Here is a 20,910-nt window from a genome sequence, read left to right on the forward strand (position 1 = left end):
GATTGATAACCGGTGATGTGACATGCCACGTCAGAAAGCGCTACTTAAGGAGCTTCCTGCAGAACTTTCCCTTCGACTGGGCTAAAAAAATAAGAAATAGTTTTCCATTTAACTGGGCTTAAAAAAAAAAAAAATTCTGGACAGGAGTCAAGCCGGGGTGCATATAAAAGGAAAGTAGTGAACGCATGCGAAAGTGTACGGAGTATGGGTCCCACTAAAACAGTCTGTGACCTGTCCAGAATTCTTCTCGTTTTCAGCCATCGTTTGTTCCTTCTTCTGGAAGAAACCGCTAGTCATGCACTGAACTGAATGGTAGTTCTCTAGTTGATCCAGAAAAAAAAAAAAAAATCATTCTCGAATTGATTTGATTTGATTTGGTGAGTTGAAAGGCGGGGTTATAATGAGTCGGAAGGCGAGTCAAAAGAGCAAGCTGTTTGACATTTTTGACTTCGCCGACGAGGACGAGAGAGTTGAGAGGGAGTCCACCGAGATTCTAGGAAGGTTTAAGAAACCTAAAAGATGCCGCAAGGCACCTTTTCCTCTCAACAAATACAAGTTTCTTCAGCGCTGTAACTTTCTCTCTTGTTTTCTATTTGTTGATTTGAATTCATTGGTGATTACTCTGTTTGGTCCCGAGAAACTGCGGGAAAAAGTCATAATATGAATTTTGATATATCTAACGTGCCACCTGCTTGGTTTATTCTAATTTTCTCTTTTCGTTTTTCTTTTCCTACTTAATCTTTATGTTTCCTTTTTTTTTTTTTCAATTATTTTGCCTCAATGTTGTTAAATATGGCTCTGTTTTTTTTTTTTTTGTTTTTTTGTTTTTATTATTATTATTATTATTATTATTATTATTATTATTATTATATTTGAGGAAAAAAATGGTGGAATTTAAAAAAAAAAAAAACAACTTTGACACATCAATTTTCCTTTTATATTTCCTGGTTAACAAACACACCATAATCTAATGCATTCACTTGGGCTTATACGACTACGGATCCATTCCATTTGCGTCAGTGTCTTGTTAACTTGTTTGTTAAATGCCCTTGGCTTGTGTAACTATATAGTTTTTGTATGTATGTTTACTTAACAACATTTTCCTCTCCTTTGTAGTTACCCGGCAAAATGAAATTAGCAACAGAGCAATTGATCTTGACCTCGAAGGTATGGAGTTGGTTTAGGCTTAGTGTCATTTTTACTCTTTTGTCCATGCTTTCTTGTGTAATATATATCTGTTCAATTGTTTTCTGTATTCTTGTTCACTAGTAGCGGATTGCAGCAGGGCCAAGCGAAAGCAAATTAGCAATCGGCCAATTGCTCTAGATTCTGAAGTTACAGAACCTCATTGTGGGTTGTTTTTGCTATTTTTAATTTCCTTTTGTTTCTTTCTGAGTTACGACTTTGCATAACTCTTTTTGTATGATTTTATATCGTGAGTTGGTTACTGGACACATATTTCCCCTGTATCGCACAACATATTTGTGAAATTCCTTTTTTCAGTGTTTCTTTGATTTTTAGCTCCTTGTTTTATGGCTTAGAATTATTGCTTGACTCTTCTATCCATGGTTTGTTATATGAGATGTAAATGTCCAATCATGGTCTCCTCAAATCCAAAAGCTATTTTTCTCTATTTGACCTCTAATTGATTTCTGTGCACTTGTAATTTCCCTTTTTTTGCATTTATAATTTATTAATGGAAATTTTCATCGCTTTTGATGCTTTTCTTGCTTGTTTGTGTTGGTTGTCTATTTCCCAACAGGGGAGGAGCAATGGGGTGGGGTGGGGTGGGGTTGGGTGAGGTGGGGGTGGGATTGGAATTAAACATGTAGCTTTAAAGGAGAGGTATTGCTATTAATTAGGCCTGACCATGTTTTGATGTTGTTATTTCATTAGCTGTTTTCATGATGGCTCCCATAGTGCCACGGCAATGGACATGTGTGTTGTAATGACACATTTAGTAATTACTTTAGCTTTTAATTAGCTTTTCTGTTGATAGGTTTTATATTTCCAGCCTTATTCATGCTGTTAAGGAATATGTGAAGTATAAACAAAAAGATAGTTGGGGTTTGAATATTAGAGTAAGACAAATATATGGAATAGTTAGAAAGGGTGTGAATGAGAAAAGAATAGAGTTATTCTTTTTATTGAATTACTCATGCAATAATGTTTATGTAACACCTACGTTTCTTTTGTGTTTATTTATAGTTTTACAAAGTCGCAATACTTGGGAAAAGAAAAAGTTTGATGGACCAATTGATGTCGACGCTGAAGGTATATGACATCAGTTTGCATCTTCATTATCAATGTTAAAGTTTCTAATGTCCTTCATGTAATTTTGTAGAAGTGCAAGCAACCAAGACTGCACAAAAGGGCAGTGTTACAGGTCGCTCGGTTGCTGGTGTTACAGGTCAGCAATCCACCTTTCCTGCAAACTGTCCTAAAAACATGAGAGAAGAGGAGATTCTTGACTTGGACACCCCGTTGTGGTCTCTTTCTTCAAACTATGAGGTATACTAGCACCTTCCTGAATTATCTTGAGCAAAATAGCAAATCTAATATGCTTCAGACTGCAGTGAATATTTTAAACGCCACTCTAGCATATTCTCTATGTGATAAATGAAACTTCTCACACTGAAATGCTTGCAAGAAAACCATAATGAGTCTTGAACCTCCCAGTTATTGTTCAATTAAATTTGCTGCAGAATGAGCGAGTTGGTATGATTTTAGATGATGATAACTGGATCAAAATGAATTCTTCATTACCTTCTGCTTCTTCTCATGTAGAGTATGGAGGTTTTTACCTTATCCTTTTAAATTTTGCTCCATAAGTTATGATACCTCCTTTTCTTAAGTGTCATGTATCAGCTTGTGATCTTATACGACATTCTACCTCTCTCAGATTCTCCAGAGGAGCAACTTTCAGTTCATGATTCTGATGTACATGAAATTGTAAGTATAGTGCCCTCCTTTGTAGTATTGATGGCTGTTTAGAGGGTTGTTATTAAAATACTAACCACCTGTCAAATTCATGTGTATAAGATTAGACTTAGCAATAAAAATGTATGTACAAAATGTAGCAAATTATGTTGTATATGTGGATGCTTGGAGTTAACATTTTTTTTGGATATTATGGTGATCTCCTGTATAAAAAATCTTCAATTTTTGGTGCTTCAGATTGCCCTCAGAAATTCATCAATATGTGGACGCAGAGTTAAATCCTTCATTATTATGGCTATTTTCTGCTTGTTGTGTTGTGGATTAAGATTGTATTATTTTACATTTGTTTACAAGAATTAGCTGTTGACTTGTTTACACTTTACAAATTGTCTCTATGAATTTTTTTTCTTTCATATTGTTTACCAGAATGGCAGAATCAGTTGTTTTAAAAAAAATTTCTTATTGCACATTGTGTTTATCTTTTATGGTAATAATATCATTGTATTATTTTACATTCGTTTAGCAGAATCAGTTGTTGACTTGTTTACACTTTACATATTGTCTCTACGAATTTTTTTTCTTTCATATTGTTTATCCGAACGGCAGAATCAGTTGTTTTAAAAAATTTTTCTTATTGCACATTGTGTTTATCTTTTATGCTAATATCGCTTTTCATCACAGGACTTTTTATTTATTTTTTAACTTGCAGGAAAAAGAAAATTTGAAAGTTGTCATTTCCCCTGATTTTATGATGTGTAGAGGTATGTATTGCACAGAGGGTCAGTTAACTTTTTCAAAAACGTTCCTCAAGTTTGAGGGCTTGAGTGTGAATGGGATAAAGAATAAATTTAGTTTTATATGGACTCTCGGTGATATCATCAGTATTGAAGCAGAATGGTGTGAAAAGGTGTGTTAGAAGAGCGGTTCATTCTATCTGTTTCTTTAAAATTTTAAAGATATACTCTGAGAAGATTATCTTTGAATTTCTTATGCTGCTGGACATAGGTTGAGACAGCCATCATGAATCTTGTCCTACAATCAAAGAACTTTGGAAGAGCTGGAAATGCAAATGAAACTTCAGGTTTGCTAATTTTCATAAATGATTTGCAGTGAACTTTTTTTTTGGGTGTAGCATGTGTTTCATGCTCTGAGAGATTGTACCTAAACTCCAATTAAACTTATATATCCATAAATCTGACCTCTTTTTGAAATATCACCCTTTATAGCTGTCTGCTTGCATCATAACCTCATATGTGCATCATTTTTTTTTTTTTGTGTGCCTTCTCTAAGAAATTGTCTTCAACTTCTCTGCTTTCACTAGGAATTATTTTAGGGGAAGCTCTGATCTCATTTATCGGTTGTTCTTTCTCATCAATAAATTTTGAACTAGGATAGTCTTGATTGCTGCAGTCATTGAGTCGTTGAAGTTTTCAGTTTATGATCCTTGTTGGTCTGAAAGGCAGGAAGCAATCAAATCATTGAGTGTGAGATACAAGGATATATGGAACACTCTTTCTGAGTAAGTTTTCTACTAATTTAATTGCTTACCAAGTTGTTTCACTTTTTTCAACGTAAATGCAGAGAGTGATGGTTGGTTTTCTTGAATTAGAATATATAGGCATTTGATTTTGTCCAGCCACATAGGTAGTATTCTCTCTCCCTGCCCTTAACAGAGAAACAGGGGTCTTGTATATATCACTTTGTTTGATTTTTTTTTTTTGTTGGTGTTGTTGTATAGCTTAGATTCTTGCTTTTTTCAATGTTTTTGGCTTTCACTGTGTATTAGTCCCTTCTCCTAGTGTAACTTCCTATTTATGTATGAATGAAACTTTTTTTTTTTTTTTGTGGTTTAATTGCATAGATTTAACCATTCATGTCCTGCAGCAAAAATATAGAAAATGCCTTCATGTGACAGAATAGCAGGTTTTTTTCAAAGCCATATATTTCTGAGTAAGTTGAAGAAAGTTTTATGTTGTTTTTGTATTTCTTACTGGTTGAGAGAGAACCTCTGATAGTAAATGGTTTCTTAATGCATTTTAATGGCCTTTTCATTTGATGATTAATGATGCTCTATATCCTTTTCCTTTTGGAGGTTCAAGCTCTATTTCATTTTGGGTTTTAGGGATTTAGGTGTCTAAACCTCCCTCCCTTCCCAGAACCCAGAAAAACAAAAAAAAAGGAGAGAGGACAATATATGCTCTCAGTCTGAAGCATAATATCTCTCTAAATGCCTTTACCATTGTTTTTGTTTTAGTTAGACTATAGTTGTGGTATGTTTTAGTCCTTGCTCTTTCTTTGAAGCAGTTTCAAGAAACATCAAGATATATTCCCATTTGAAAGTACTATTTCCAAAATTTTATCATAGAGTGAATTAGGAGGTAACCTTAAAGTATCAGTATTGGATATGCATGTTATGCCAGTCATTCTTTTTATAGGAATTCTTTTCCTTCTGTATATGTATGTGTGTGTATAATTTAGTGTTAGAACTTTAAACCGTTTAGCTGTGTTTTTTATAAACCGCTTAAAACATTTTTTTTTTTTTTTTGAGAATCTGCAATTGAAACATCTAACTAATTTGTTGTAAAGTTTTCATGAAAATTTTAAAGAAGTAATCTATCCGAAAGGTGATCCTGATGCTATTTCAATTAGCAAGAGAGATGTGGAACTTCTTCGCCCAGGGACATTCATCAATGATACCATCATTGACTTCTATATTAAGTAAGCTTGAAATGTAAATTCCATGTTCTTGGTTTTCTTCTTCCTGTTCTGAATGTTAAGCCTTTTTGTTAGATCTTGTATGTGCTAGTTTTAGTTCAACCTTTAGGATTCATATATGAAATACATATGTGCGATATAGTGATGGGATTAGAAACATCTCTGTAGCTATTCTAAAAGTTGCATTTTCACATCTAGTGTATATTTTAGAAATCTCTTGTTGTCATTATAATTATGTCTTCTTGATGTAGTCTAAGTAGTTCTTTTGACACTTTTGGAGCAGCATTCATTTTGGTTTCCTTTCAAGAAATTTAGTACTTTGTACTTTTCAAAATGGTGATCTGGGCTTATGCAATAGACATAACTGAAACTATCATCTCAAGGATCGAAAGTTAAGTCTCTGATTAAACATCATAAACATGATAAATGTCTAAGTGCCTGAGAGTTAATGAGAAACCTTCCTTACGATCAGTTTATGATCCCAAACTGTTGTATTAGTTTCTGGGTTGGATCTATTTCCTGATTTAAAATGTCTGATGTTTGGTTCTGATTCATTGACAGATATTTGAAGAATAAAATTCAACCCGAGGAACAACATAGGTTCTACTTTTTTAATAGTTTTTTCTTTTGCAAACTTGCTGATCTGGATAAAGGTTTATCTAGTGCTTGTCAAGCCAGGGCAGCATTTCAACGTGTTCATAAATGGACAAGGAAGGTGGATATCTTTGAAAAGGATTACATTTTCGTTCCTGTAAATTACAGGTGATAAACCTTATCTTTTTTTTTTTTTCATGGTACAAGAGAACAATCTTTTATGTAGTTCTCTAATATGAGTTACGAACACATCTCTGTGACAGTCTTCATTGGAGTCTGATTGTCATCTGTCATCCTGGTGAAGTGGCTAATTTCAAAGGCAAGATCATAATAGAGTGTTTCAGCATATTGTAGCAACTAGAATTATCTCCACTTTTACCTTATTTTCAGTTGTCTTGCAGATGATGCAAGTGAAAAATTACTTAAAGTCCCTTGCATCTTGCACATGGATTCAATCAGAGGAAGTCATAGGGGCCTTAAAAATCTTTTCCAGAGGTAATTTCTTCATGATTAGTTTCTTAAGTAGTTAAGATGTTATTGCTTTGTTTGCAACTTGAGACTGGAAAAAACCTTTCGAGGGCTTTCTTGTCTTTTTTGTGTGCATGTGTTTTCACTGGCATTATTACCAAAATAATAGTTAGTTTCAATGAGTTTTCTGAGTTCTATGCTTACTTTCTAATCTTACTAGCTTGTTTGAGCAAGACAATCTTTCACTGGACTGTAAGCAAAACATCATGACTTGCAATATTGGAAAATAATTATGTTTCTATGTCCATACCAGGTCTATCTCTTTGAATTTATTTGAGCATTTGTTCTTCCAATGTGCATTAACTACCTTTTACTCTCTCTTTTTTATCTGTTTTAAGGAAAAACAGTAGCATACCATTACTCTGTCATTAACTTATTTGACAGTTCTTGAGGACCAAAACCTACCATTGATGAATGACAACCATTGATTGTTGTCTATATCTGAAAGTAATAGAATGAAGAAACACAGAAATTGTTGGAGAAATGATCTGACATATGTTATTTTAAGAAGGAGCTATCTCAAAATTCTCTGCTCTGTTTGAAATAGTCATTTCTCTGCTTTTAAAAGATCTTACTGTTGATATTATTTCCCTCATTTTTTTGTCATGAGATGACAGTTACTTATCTGAAGAGTGGAAACAGAGGAATAGAGAGGCAGCAGATGATGTTGCTTCAAAATTTTTAGATCTACCGTTTGTCCCACTAGAGGTATTGCTCCTCTTTGTATCCCTTTCATTAAGTTACCCTACAACCCCCCCCCCCCCCCCCAAAAAAAAAAAAACCGGTGCTAAAAATTTCTGACTCATCAATAGGAAGTTATTTTGGGGCCAACTTTAAAATTTCAGTAAGGGCTTAGTTTTATTGGAGAATTGAGGCTGAGGAAAAGCACATAACTGTATTTTTGCATAGCATTGTTTCATCTCGGGTGTCAATTCACATGATATGTCACCTGGTTTTATTATAAAGCATTCTTTCACATTTGCAAACCTAGTTTGACTTTTTTTTTTTTTAATTTTCCTTCTTTATGATTTAGCTTCCACAACAGGAAAATTCATTTGACTGTGGCATCTTCTTGCTGCATTATGTGGAACTCTTTCTTCTTCAAGCACCAACTAACTTCTGCCCTTTTAAGATAACAAGATCCTCCAACTTTGTAAGTTCTGTCATTGCTTTCTACAAGACTTAGAACTTGCATAATATTACTCTTGTTGTGAGAAGTATGTTGTTGTTTATGACTTTACCATTTAACTTGTTATTACTGCTTGATTGTCTCTGCTTGCTGTCATCTAGTCTTTCTACTGCAAATGACTTGGGAAAGTAATTATTGCTGCCATCTAGTCTCCATCCTATCTTACTTGTATATCACCTATTTATCACAGGGAACTCAAACTTTTCCAAAAAAAATTGTTTTTCTTTCCAATATGAAAATTGTAGGTAAGATTTCATTTGTATTGTTCACCTTTTCTAATATTATCTTTGACCTTTTTCAGCTTAATATGAATTGGTTTCCACCTGCTGAGGCTTCTTTGAAACGCTCTCATATCAAAAAGTTAATCTATGAAATCCTGGAGGAACAATCCCACAGTTCCACGTCAGCTGATTGCATCTATAAATACTCATCCTCCCTCTTACCCGACCGAAGCGAACAAGAAACTGGAGTACAATCTATCGAGCAGATTGGCAGTTCTTCAGAAACATGTCATGATCATTCCTCAAATTCCAACATTATGGAGGGGTCTAACAATTTTGCATTCTCTGCTGCATCCCATACGACAGTTCTACAAGGCCTTAAAGCCTCAGTATTGGAAATTTTTGATTGTTATGAGGTGGGAATATGTGGGGGATTGCTCTCCCATGGAAATTCTCAGCAGATTAATACACTTAGTCAAAGAAACGCTATGTCACCTATAGAGGTAACCTTTTGTTTCTTTATTACCAATAAGCTTAAAGCATGATATAAGATCAATTTGCTAATGAAAAATAGGTAACGTGTGAATCTCCTCTCTCTCTCTGTTGCATCAATGGAAACTTTACCATACAAAATATAAGCCGATTCACTAGCTTTTTGTCATTGTTTTGTAGCCACGTCTTCGTCCACCAAATGAAAAGAAATGTTGCTAATGAGATGGAGCATGCTCACACTTATCCAATATCCATCAAGTTGTTGTCATTCTTAGTTTTTTTTTTTTCCCAGCCAAATAAATAACAATATTTGGCTGACTTAAACGAAGATTAAGTCAGTGTGAGGTTTCTTCTCATATTTGTGGATTCATTGAGTTCTATCAAGTCCTGCAGCTCCTTTTGCTGCTTCTTATGAGACTGCCTTTGATGGAATAGAGGTCTTGATTTCCCCTCGTTCTGTTATTTCTACTCTGGTGGCTTCACATCTTTAAATTCTGCTAATATGAGACTGTTAATTATGTCAAAGTTGCCAACGAGATTCTGTTAGCAAGGGAGAGTGGGTAGGAGGGAGGGTGGTTGAATTTTGGTTGGCCCACATGACTCATAACATGTAAAGAAAAAGCAGTATAATTTTTTTTATTGATAATTTTGGCCTGAAATAGTTGCACTTTTTTCTGCTTGAAGCAGGAAACAGAAGAGACAAGTGAAGAAATTGCTGCTGATTCGCCCCCAGATCTAGATGGTCAGCAAGTTGCTGGATCGGTAACTGAACCTTGCTTATTCATGAGATATCGTAGGAATGACGTTAGAGTATTAAGAACATCATGGAACCAACAGAAGCCATTGCATTTCAAGGATTCAGCTTTCAACAAGTCGAGTGATTCTCTGGATTCATTAGCGATAGGGCTAGAAGATACTCAACCTCTTCCAGAGTTTGAGGTATCCTCCCATGTAGGGGAAACTGATAAAACTGTATCTTCCTCTACCTCAAATGAAGGTTACTCTGATTGTATTGTTGAAGATTCTCAAGAGTCGAGTGGCATGCATGACGACATTGAGAATGCATGTTCCCCTTTCTACTTTCATAGGGGTATTTCTGCTCTATCCCATCAACAGGCAGATTTGACTGCTAAATTTGATCTTAAAGAAAATTCCATACTAAAGAGTTAAGGAAGGCGATGAACAACCAGTCACAAAAGTTCCAGAGGCATATACTTCTTGGTGTAGTAAAGCATGAAGCCTTTCGAAAGAATTGCATTTGTGATGGCATTGCCAATGGTGTTATTAGCACCAAAAAAAATGTAGATTGAAGGGCTGGTAAACTGTGTCCAAAAGGCAAAAGGAGGAGTTAAAACTGTTTCTGGTGGCAACTTCTTGTAAATCGTAAAAGGGTACTAGTTTTCCAAAAGTGGCAACTCCTGATAATTACTACTACTATATCATGTTTTATTCTTGTACGAAATGAATACCTTTTTAGATTACTGATTTCTGCCATGGAGTTGTTTGATATTGATTCTGGAGTTTACAGTTTATACCAATACTTTACTTTGGAGAATGGCTTAGAAAAAAATGCAGAGAAATATTTTTGTCAAAACTTGGCAGCCATTTGCAACTCATTGCCGATTACTAGCTGGTAGACATAATAGTGAACAATGAACATTCAACCATATTGTGGGTGATTTTAGGTTTCTGATTTAAGATTTTTCAGGTTAAATCTTCTACTGAAATAAAGGACTTTTCAGCATGTAGGGGGGAGTGCAGTTAACTTGTTTAAGTTTAATATCCTTCGACTAAGATAAAGGACGTTTTAGAATCAAGGCATTGAAGCAAGAGATAAATGGCTGAATATGACTTGTTCAGCAAGTAAACTGAGAAGTGGTTAACCTAAGCATATTGTTTCTGTGCGATTGATGATCATTGAAAACTTGAAAATGGCCAAGTAATGAGCAGCTGCTGCCTTTTGCCAAAAAACAGCTTTATTCTGACTTACTTACCCTTCTAAAAGTTAATCTAGCAATTCTTAGTATGCTTTCAAAGCCATGATTTAACTTGGCAATTCATCCATGCTCCTCATAAATCATGCCTAATATTTGTGTGAATGTGAAAAATATTAAGAACAATGTGCATTGTCGTGTTTGTTTCTAACTCTAATGACTTTGCACATTGGACGTCCCAAGTTGAGAACTCTCATGCATTGGCATCGCCAATTTATAGGCGGTTTTTCTTGTTTCCTTTAATAGGTTCAATAATTTTTTGTTGTTCTTTTTTACTAAAAAAAAATTAGATTGAGGGGAGTTTTTTCCAGTCAGGGTCAGGCCAGATTGCAGAACTGAGGGAGGATTTATATTTCAAGTTTTTTTAATTACATGGAACATTGCAATTAGCCAGCAAATTCTAAAACCCATGTTTTTTTTCTTTGTTATAACCTAAATTGTAAAATCTAAATATATTTATTACCTATTATAAGATATGATTCTATTTTATCCTAGGCCCATTTAGTTAGAGTTCTTGAAAAACAAGTGTCGGCCGCAAAAAAAAAGGTGTCGGGTGATTCTTTATGCATTCGTGCATATGTAGAAGATTGTTTCCTTTCTAAAGTTACCGTAGGACTAACGGCCAATCCTGTCCTAGTATGTGGACTTTCAAAAAACAGAATGGACAACGAATATCCAATTTCTACCCTGTTTCATATCTAACTATATCTAATAACGGTTTGCTGAATAGCAAATCAAGAAAGAGCAACTAAAACTACTGCAACTGATGGCATTCCGGCCATCATGAACCGAAAAAAATAAAAAGGAAGTTAGAAGGAAGAAGATATAATAACAATCATTCAGAAACTCAAATCATTTCTTGGCGGAATGAGGTCAAGGGCATTTGATTCCCACCTTGATAAATATGAAGGTGGTGTAACTGCCTTAGTGATGGGAAGTTCTCTTGTTGCAGCCATGGGAGCTTTCATCTTTGGTTATGATTTCGGAATGTCAGGTTGGCTTTGCATTTTGGAGATTGTGATAAATGGTATTCATATTTTAGATCATGCTGATAAAATTTGTTGTTAACCAAGTTTTCTTTTTTTGATTTTTTTTTGGCGGGAGGGGTGACTTCAATGAAACCATTCTTGATGATGTTTTTCCCATCGGTGTACTGGAAGATGGTTCAGGACAAAGACCAAGAAAATCAATACTGCAAATTTGATAGCAGCCTACTATCATTTTTCACTTCTTTCCTCTACCTGGCAGCATTGGCAGCTTCGTTGTTTGCCTCAATAGTTTCCAAGACCTTTGGCCGGACTGCCTCGATGTCTTTTGCAGGTGTTGCTTTTCTTGTTGGAGCTATCCTAAATGGTTCTGCTGCAAATGTGTATATGCTCATCATAGGTCGTTTACGGTTTGGTGGTGGCATAGGATTTGGTAACCTCGTTTGTTTTAATCCTCTCCTCTTCTCTCCGAAGACGTCCAAGCAATATTTTTCGATGTTTAACTTTCTAATTTCTACCTCAATAAGATGATCAAACCATAATGGTTTGGTCATTAATTTATGACAGGTTGTTCCAATTTACTTATCCCAAATATCACCAGCGAAGATTTGGGGGGCACTCAATATTTATGGCTTCCAATTGGCAGCCACAATTGGGATTCTTATAGCAAATGTCGTGAACTATCATACGAATAAAAGCAAAGGTGGATGGGGATGGAGAGTGTCTCTATCCCTTGCAGCCATCCCTGCTTTGTTTATGATTATCGGATACGTATTCCTAACGGATACTCCAAAATCTATTCTAGAGAGAGGCAACACAGAAACGGCAAAAGATATGTTACAAAGAATCCGTGGAACAAAAAATGGTGAAAGAGAGTTCCAGGACATTCTGAATGCGAGTGAGGCTGCAAAGAAATGGCAGAACCCGTGGAAAAACATTATACAGAGAAGATATAGGCCTCAGCTTGTCATGTGTATCCTGATTCCTTTTTTTCAACAGCTAACAGGGATCAACGTTGTTATGTTTTATGCACCTGTTCTCTTTAAGACTATGGGTTTTGGTGATAAGCCTTCATTTACGTCTGCTGTTATAACAGGCGCTGTTAATGTCCTTTCAACTTTATTGTCCATCTGCTATGTCGACAGGTTTCGTAGAAGGGCTTTGTTGCGTGAAGGTGGCATGCAAATGGCTTTTTGCCTGGTATGTCTTCACTTACTACAATTTTCAATTGAAATCCTTTAAGAAGATAAAGGCCTTCTGCCTGATACCTTTTCCTTGACGCTGGCTGGTGTGGCTTGCTGTTTCATTGCAGTTTGTGATCGGGATGATAACAGGCTCAAACTTCGGGACTGCTGGCGAAGGAACCTTAACGAAAGCAGATGCAAATTTAATGCAGATTAGTCAGTGCTTTTGTTGCAGCATATGAATGGTCTTGGGGACCAATGGGTTGGCTCATTCCCAGTGAGATATGTGCTCTAGAAGTTCGATCAGCAGGACAAGCTCCTAGTGTTTCTGTCAACATGGTCTGCACTTTCTTCCCTTCTCAAACTTTCCTCGCCTTGCTTTGTCATTTGAAGTTTGGTTTCTTCTTTTTCTTTGGTGCCTTTGTAATCTTCATGACTTACTTCATAATTCTCTTTTTACCTGAGACAAAGACTATCCCAATTGAAGGTATAACTATTATCAGGAAGGATCATTGGTGCTGGGGGAAGTATAGTGCCGATGATACTCTTGATCATTGTGAAGGTAACAATCGCAGACCCTATTTCTCCTTAAGTAACCAAGCTTTTCAAACTGGTAGTACAAGACATCCACGGCCAACAGGGCGTCCTATGGCAAATCAAAACTAAATGGACAGGATCAACCTATTTCATTAGTGTCCAAGTCAGGATATTGTTCAATAAATTTCTTATTGTACGTCAAATTCTTAGACAAGGATGTTTCTGGCCATTGTGTAGCCGCTATGGTGCAAGCCTGATAATTGCTTCTATGCACAAATTGTGGTGGTGGACATTGGAAAACTGCCAAAGTTTACTGATAGAGCAAAATGTTTCTCTTTCTGGATTTCATAATCCTTTTCATATTTTCTTTACGGTTATTTTCACTTTTTCTAATCATTTTATAGATTTTAGGATACTTGCAAAAGGTTTCGTAAGAACTTCTAGAGGTAAAAACTAAGAAGATAAAGTAAAATCAGAATTGAGCACAAGCCATGGTAAAGCCAGAACTGAGCACAAACCAAAGCCAGTATGGTAACTGCTATTCTCCCCCAGCAGGTAAATGCATATCTAAGCATGCAATAACATTGTCAGCAAACAAAGAACAAATATACAAACCAGACAAAATGAAGCTTCTGAATCAGAACTGTTAGCAAATTACTTGATATAGCAATCCGAAAGAATTAAGAACTGCTTTTTTATATGAGCTATACAACTTTACACAAAATATGCTATTATGTAGTATCCAACTTCAAGAAAGCAAAACAGAGAAAAAGCATCAGACAAGAGAATAGTACCAACATCTTTAAGTTGACTTGCTCTTGGTGTCACGTCCCTTGCCTTCTGGCAACTTATACAACAATATGCCCCTTGGACTAATCACACAATTCTCACAAACCCTTTCTGCCAAGAACAATTGTTGAAGTTCTTCTCTACGCTGCTCCAATTCCTGTGATTGAAAGTCAATGAGATTACGGAATTTTCATTTTCTAAACATATTTCATACTATGGACCTGTGAGCATACAAATCAATACCAAATTATAAATCTCCAGTACTCATCATGTAAAGGTGGTTTTTTGATAAATTTCTTATCAAATATCACCTGCAATGCACCGCAATAATGTGCTCTTACTCTTCGTCTGCCAACTTAAAGAAGATTTGGGTAGATGGTAAAAGAGGTTTGAATCCCAAAAGAAGCAATCAGAGTATGACTAGACCTCCGGACATTGATACTACGGCTGAACATTAGCATCAGACGAAACAATCATCAAGGCAAGATATAGACCAAAGGCCAGATTTGAACTCTCATAACTTATCTCCAAGTCCTTAACCGCTTGTTCCCTCGTAATTTCCTTTTTCTGGCGTGCGCGTTTGAGAAAGCCAATGCATAATAGTCCCTAACAAATTGTTGATACAATCAAGGATTAAACAGAAACTCAAGTCACAACTCTGGCTCAATTCCAATCCGAACTATATTTATCAATACATCAAAGTGAAAAATAAACCTAAACTATAATAGGATGTTAAATCACTTAGCCCATAGATAAGCAAACCTCACTAGAACACAAGATCAAAGAAAAAGGAAACGGTAAATTTGTAATTCAGTTGAATTATGAACCATAGTCTTTGTTAGTATTTCTTCTACCTTCTTATCCTTTCAAGTTTTTTTTTTTTTTTTTGATACAAAGGAGGCCGTATCATGAGAATAGGAGGGTTGCAAGTATTAGGGTTCGAACCTAATCTTGCTGGATGTTAAGCGGTAACTGCAGGAATCAACTAAGTTAAGCTTTGGTTCAGTTGAATCAGAAGAACTTAGTTGATTTAGCCTAGAAATTCTCTTGGCAACATAAACATTAGGTCCATTATCTAACCGGAATAACGTAGACCAAACCGCAAACAAGGAGCATATAGCTAATACCTTGCTACGTTCTGAAGAAGAACAAGATCCTGCTGGCTTTTGGAATATCAGGGAAAGCTCTTGTCATTACAGCAACACTGAAGAGAATAATAACAATTTTACAAAGAAGAAGCCGGAAAGGGGAAAGAAACAAATAGAAAAACAAGAAAAATCCAACTGCAATAGTAGACATACGACATTTGCAGCGTACTACTACCAGTCCAGTACTCCAACACCTACACAATTTTTAGATTAAAACATTCAACATTTATCATTTGTCTGGTATTAATTATTATTACATCTTTTAGATATAAATTCCGCTTCCACACCTCTCCCCCGCCCCTTGACGTAGTGGCTATGAATGGGGCTTAATAATCAAGCTCTGGAAGGGGAAATTTTTTTTTGAGTACATGGGGTTGGGGCAGAGTAGGGCTCAAAACCGAGCCCAAATGTCCCCTTTAAGCTCTCCTTAGCCAATAGGCAAGGGCTCGGTTTCGAGCCATTCCCTCCCCCCCCCCCCCCCCCCCAACAACCCCCAGTACTAAAAAAAAAATTCCGTTTAACAGCTTGATTATGAAGGCCCATTCTATTTCCGTGAGAACTAAAGTTATAAATAATACATTAGTATTTACAAATTATTTTATTTAATTTAAATAAAATTTAAATTTAATTCGATTATTATTGAGTCGAGTTCAAGTAGCTTGATTTATCGATTGAGTCAAATTCGAACATTTTTATACTCAATTCGAGTTATTTGTGAGCCTAACAAGCTTTTATATTTTAATATATTTTAATTATTTTAATTGATAAAATATCTTGAACTCGAGTTCGAACTAGAGCATAAATAATAAAGCTTTTATTGAATATATGAATAGAGCTTATTTTTACATGTTAATCGAGCCTAATCGAACGAGCTCGAGTAACTCGATTTCTATTTCGAGTTAAGCTCGAGCTAAAAAAATAAAACTTGCTCGAGTTTGAATCGAGTTTCGAGCATCGAATTTAGAGTCGAGCTCCAACTTAGTACTTTATCGGGTCGAACTCGATCGATTACACTTTTAGTAAAAATCACAAAAAATGTATGAAAATCCCATTAAAAATTGTTTATTTTTGTTTGTATAAAGAAAGAAAAAAATGGTCAATGTAGTTATTAAAGAGAAAGATAAAGCAAAGGAAAAAAAAGGCAATAACAATCACCTAATAGGAAAATCCCACTAAAAATGTTTGTGTCAAGTTTCAATTTCAAGGTCAAATCCTAGAAAGACAGAAGAAAAGAACAGTTAGAGGCCAAGGTAGGGGGTATTCATTACGTTTACACTCCAACACTCAAGTTAAAACAAATGAGATCGAAATGAAAATAATAAGGAGAAATAGAAGTAGTCGGGACTTATCTTAATAGTGTCTAGACCTTTATATTTATACATAAGTAATGGAGTACCATTGAGGGACAACAAGGATAGTGCCGAGCTGATGTGGCATTGGACGTGTCAGACCAACCTAATATGTCAGGTTAGCACAAATGATAGAATTACCTTTGATTTTTTGTTACGGGCTTCTAACATGGAAAAAACTATTATACCTTTTTTATCATTAAATGCCCCTAACACTTTATCCCTCTACCAAGCAATTTGAGTATCTGATTGCTGAATATATGATCGATGCGTTCGGTATAATGTAGATAGGCAAAAAAAAATCACGTGAAATTTGATTCTTCAAAGTTGACATCATAGAGGGGGATCAATATTAAGGGACAACTAGATTTGAGCCACGGTCTGACCTTGTGATTGTCTAATCTTGCGTGTATATATATGATCGATGCGTTCGGTATAGTGTAGATAGGCAAAAAAAAATCACGTGAAATTTGATTCTTCAAAGTTGACGTTATAGAGGGGGATCAATATTAAGGGACAACTAGATTTGAGCCACGGTCTGACCTTGTGATTGTCTAATCTTGCTTGTATATATTGGGTTGAGTACACAACCGGCTTAAAGATTGCTAAGGTGATAATTGTTTGGAATGGTTCAAAGTTAGTGTTGAAGTTCATCTGGTTGACATAAAACTTGTGTTTTATTTCAGGAGTTTGGATTTGAGTCTCTACTTTGAATGCTTATGATGAACAAAGCATTCGATTTACCTTAAGAAGTTGTCCAACCTGGCCAATATGACCAAGGTTCATTTGATTTGGTCAGTCTGACTTGGAGTTCATTTGGTTTGGCCAGTCTAGCAACATTAAATGAGAAGAGAGATAGTTTGAGCGAAAAAATTTTAAAAAAAAAAGATGAAAAAACATCTCCTTTTCAATCTTACATGTGGCGTGCTCTGTGTCGTTCATCTGATCTGCGATGCAGCTATATAAAGAGCTCTTAGAGTTTTCATTTTTCACCTTTTTACTTTTTTGCTCTCAGTCTGATCTAAATTTTTTTAATCTTAAAAGCTTTCTGGCCTTAAAGTTTTTTTTTTTTGTTTTCTTCAGTACATATTCTTAACCATGTATTATAATACAAGTTTTAGAGAGGATGAAAGTTTTAGGGTAGGACCTAAGAAAGGTAAGTTCAGGTAGGATGATGACAATCTGATTTCACCAATCATCGGGGATTGTAAATGTGAAAAGATAGCCTTCTAGTTCAACTCGATGTCTAAAGAAAAGTAATGATAAAATGAAAAAAAATGCTCGAGCAAGAAGAGAACGGGTCTTGAGCACAAAAGAACTACATGTTTAGATAGACTTCGACCTACAAAATCCATCATTTTTTTTAATCTCTTAGGTCGATCCATCTTTTTTGGTCAACCTTCTTTCATCTTCAACTATTCCTTCTTTCATGTTAATTTTCTTTTACTTCGTTCTTTCACCTATTAATGCTTTCATTGTCACTTTTATTTTTTCTCGATTAGTTTTTATTGATAACACTTCCTTTAATAAAGGGTTTCTACCTCATCCTTCTTCTCTTAGAGTTAAGTAGCTCTCAGCCACGGTTCAACCTTAGAATCTTACTTCTGTATAAGAGTGAAAATCTTTTAAAAGTGAAAATTTTGACAATTAGGAGAGTTTTAAAGAAAAACTAAAAAAAGAGAGTACCTTAGTTAAAAAAAATGACAGTAAGGAAAAGAATCTTATAGAGCAAGATGAACCAATCGAAGTCCCTATATATACTTCATGTGACATCGGTATGATCTCCAAAAACATGATGAGTGAACTGAAGGGCAAGGTAAATTCTGAATACTATCCTAACATATGTTCAGCTTATTACATTCATGCTTTGGTCACACCCTTCATTTTTTCCAAGAAGGGTACAGTATAATAATGCCAAACTCCGTAGACTAAGTCACTGATAGATTGAAACCATATTGATTTTATGTATATTGGGATTCTTTCATGGTCGATCTAAAGTTTTCACTTCACTCTTTATTTGTTTTAATTTTTAACTCTTATAATTTGATTATTACCCACATTACTTCTAACTCTATTGGGTACATAGTTGCTTTCATCATTCTTTATTAATATCTAAACATTTTTCCTTCTCTCTCTCTATTTAAAATTTTTTTTTCTATTCAAATACACCCTATTGATAAAAAATGGTATTATGTAACAGTTTTACCTAATAAAAAGTTATTCGTTGATTGTCTGAGCTCGATAAAAAATTAAAAACTGCTTTTTATTTGTCTTTAAAAATAGAAAATAAGTAAAGATAGCCAACCCGAGGTCGAGGTCACTATCGAAGTTGAGGCTTGAAAAATAAAAAGTGTGCCTAATATTTTTATCAATGCATCGGTGGCTCTTTCCATCCTAGATCTATCAGATTGTGATAAAATAATATATTACACCCATAAAAAGAGCTCGTTATTAATGCCTACAAGCTAACATCCCCTTAAGTAATAAATGAGATAAAGCATTGGGTTAGGTTTAAAATAACCTGGTAGAATTTTATTTTGACTTGATTTTTATCTAATTGTTAGCTTAATTTTATAGATATGTCCACCAATGATGACTTTAACTTTACCCTATACTAGCATGCCCTCAGGCCTTAAAAGGCCAAAAAAAATTTAACTTTGGGTTCTATCTTATGAAGAGGAACCCTTTAGTGCAGCATTCTTCAGTAGCTTGAATGATAAAGGCCAGGGTTGGTTAGGATCTCTTATCGGCAAAAGCATTCTTTTTTACTAAAAGACCAAGAGTAGATGTCTCCTCTTCTACTTTAAAGAACCCCAAAGCCAAGGTACTAAAACCTAACTAAAAAAAGATTTCTACGAGGTTGGAGTATGTTCTTACCGATGGTTCCACCAAGAACCTTGATGTGACGAAGAGATTTTGTAAGGTCGCAGTCCCTTATCTTGGTAAGTACTACCTGACTTCAACTTAAATTTATCATTATTTTTCATTTTACTAAGTTTAAGTTCATTTTATACAATCCAACAAAAATTTCTTGCTGAGCTTCTAGATATCACCAGTCATACCCTCCATTATACTTATCTTTTTATGGCATACCTTTTCAATGCCAAAAAAAATGTGGCTATCTTGATTGTATAGCATAAGAAGAGCTCGAACGCACTGGGCAACGTCAGGTCTAGCCTTAGCACGTCTTATAAAAAGGAGGCTAAGCAAAAAAAGAAAAATGATGAGCTAACGACGAAGCTAAAGGCCATCATAATTGATAAGACCTCAGCTGATTGATAAAGAAGTAGGTTGAACTTAAGTTCAACGATGTTCAGGCCGAGATAACAAGACCAAAGTTTGAGCTAAATACCAAAAAGATAGAGGAAAAAGATCTGAAGAAGAAAGCTATCGAAGAGTTCAAGACTTCCAATGAACACTTCTAAAGTGGAGTTCTATAAAAAAATATGCTCGGTGCCTTTAACCAAGCCAAGGATGAGGTGCAATTTAAGTACTTTTACCTCAACCTCGATCTTTTTAATGTTGACATTAATAATATTATATTAAAGCCTCTTTTAAATCGACCTAAAAAAAAGAAAAAAAGATGATGATAAGGTCATAGACGTCGAGCTTGAGGTAGTTCTGAGGCTCGAGCATAAGGAGGAGAAGGCCAAAGAGGTTAAGGTCATCGTCGCTGCTCCTACTGATGAGGATACTGCTGTTGCTATTGATGTTGATTTGTTAACACATGATTCTTTTACTTTTAATTTTTGTAAATTTGTATTAATGTATGAGGTTAGTTTTTGTAATGACTTTGGATATGAATGATTTGCTTGACAAACTATTTGCTAACATCTTTTGTACTTAATAGAAAATCAAATAAAAACTTTTATTCAGTTTAGTCCAAGCTTCAGCTTAGCTTTGTTATTATAATGTTTTTCTTTATTTATACAAGTTTAAACACGGTTAATCATAGAAGTTTGAGTCCGATTAAATGAACTAAAGATTTACTTAATCACTTGAATTAAATTAACTTGAGCACGATTAACTAAAAAAGTTTAAGTACGGTTAACCAAAAAAGTTTTAAGTCAAATTTTGTTACATCGGTTAGACGTAGGCTCATTGAGCATAATTTGGTTTTTGTATTCAAGTACAAATTACATGTGAGCTCAATTTAGATTGAGCTATTGGTAATAAACCTTTAAATTATATGAATTTTACATTCTTATGATGACATTGCCATTTATATATTACAGTTTGTAGGT

At 35.0% G+C, this 20,910-nt stretch overlaps 1 protein-coding gene, 1 long non-coding RNA gene and 1 pseudogene across 12 annotated transcripts; 2 read left to right on the plus strand and 1 right to left on the minus strand.

Moving 5' to 3' along the window:
• Window positions 1-195: 195 nt before the first annotated feature.
• On the plus strand, window positions 196-10,192 carry LOC111282217 (Cysteine proteinases superfamily protein). 8 transcript variants are annotated; one of them, XM_089761084.1, is made up of 19 exons: window positions 196-569; window positions 1,117-1,167; window positions 1,270-1,350; window positions 2,209-2,274; window positions 2,345-2,511; window positions 2,706-2,796; window positions 2,903-2,952; window positions 3,650-3,847; window positions 3,946-4,021; window positions 4,336-4,459; window positions 5,527-5,658; window positions 6,217-6,255; window positions 6,334-6,417; window positions 6,513-6,568; window positions 6,651-6,744; window positions 7,395-7,485; window positions 7,811-7,930; window positions 8,268-8,690; window positions 9,367-10,192. In XM_089761084.1, the coding sequence occupies exons 1-19, from the start codon at window positions 401-403 to the stop codon at window positions 9,847-9,849; spliced, it is 2,595 nt and encodes an 864-aa protein (XP_089617210.1). In that variant the 5' UTR covers window positions 196-400; the 3' UTR covers window positions 9,850-10,192. The 8 variants fall into 8 exon arrangements, with proteins under 8 accessions (XP_089617210.1, XP_089617205.1, XP_089617207.1 ...); XM_089761079.1 differs by having other exon boundaries at window positions 6,217-6,417; XM_089761081.1 differs by having other exon boundaries at window positions 6,217-6,417; window positions 7,823-7,930.
• A 1,596-nt stretch (window positions 10,193-11,788) lies between these two features.
• LOC111281635 (sugar transport protein MST6 pseudogene) lies at window positions 11,789-13,085 on the plus strand (annotated as a pseudogene).
• A 424-nt stretch (window positions 13,086-13,509) lies between these two features.
• On the minus strand, window positions 13,510-15,700 carry LOC111283050 (uncharacterized). 4 transcript variants are annotated; one of them, XR_016342299.1, is made up of 4 exons: window positions 15,471-15,699; window positions 15,297-15,373; window positions 14,175-14,775; window positions 13,510-13,524 (listed from the first exon to the last, which is right to left on the minus strand). It is a non-coding gene; the product is annotated as an uncharacterized LOC111283050 (long non-coding RNA). The 4 variants fall into 4 exon arrangements; XR_002689328.2 differs by lacking the exon at window positions 13,510-13,524 and having other exon boundaries at window positions 13,991-14,326; window positions 14,413-14,775; window positions 15,471-15,686; XR_002689329.2 differs by lacking the exon at window positions 13,510-13,524 and having other exon boundaries at window positions 13,991-14,326; window positions 14,481-14,775; window positions 15,471-15,681.
• Between the last annotated feature and the right edge of the window lie 5,210 nt (window positions 15,701-20,910).

This window comes from Durio zibethinus, chromosome 5 (genome assembly GCF_047325235.1).
Source record: "Durio zibethinus cultivar Kanyao isolate XHJ-2024 chromosome 5, ASM4732523v1, whole genome shotgun sequence".
Classification (NCBI taxonomy): Eukaryota; Viridiplantae; Streptophyta; class Magnoliopsida; order Malvales; family Malvaceae; genus Durio; species Durio zibethinus.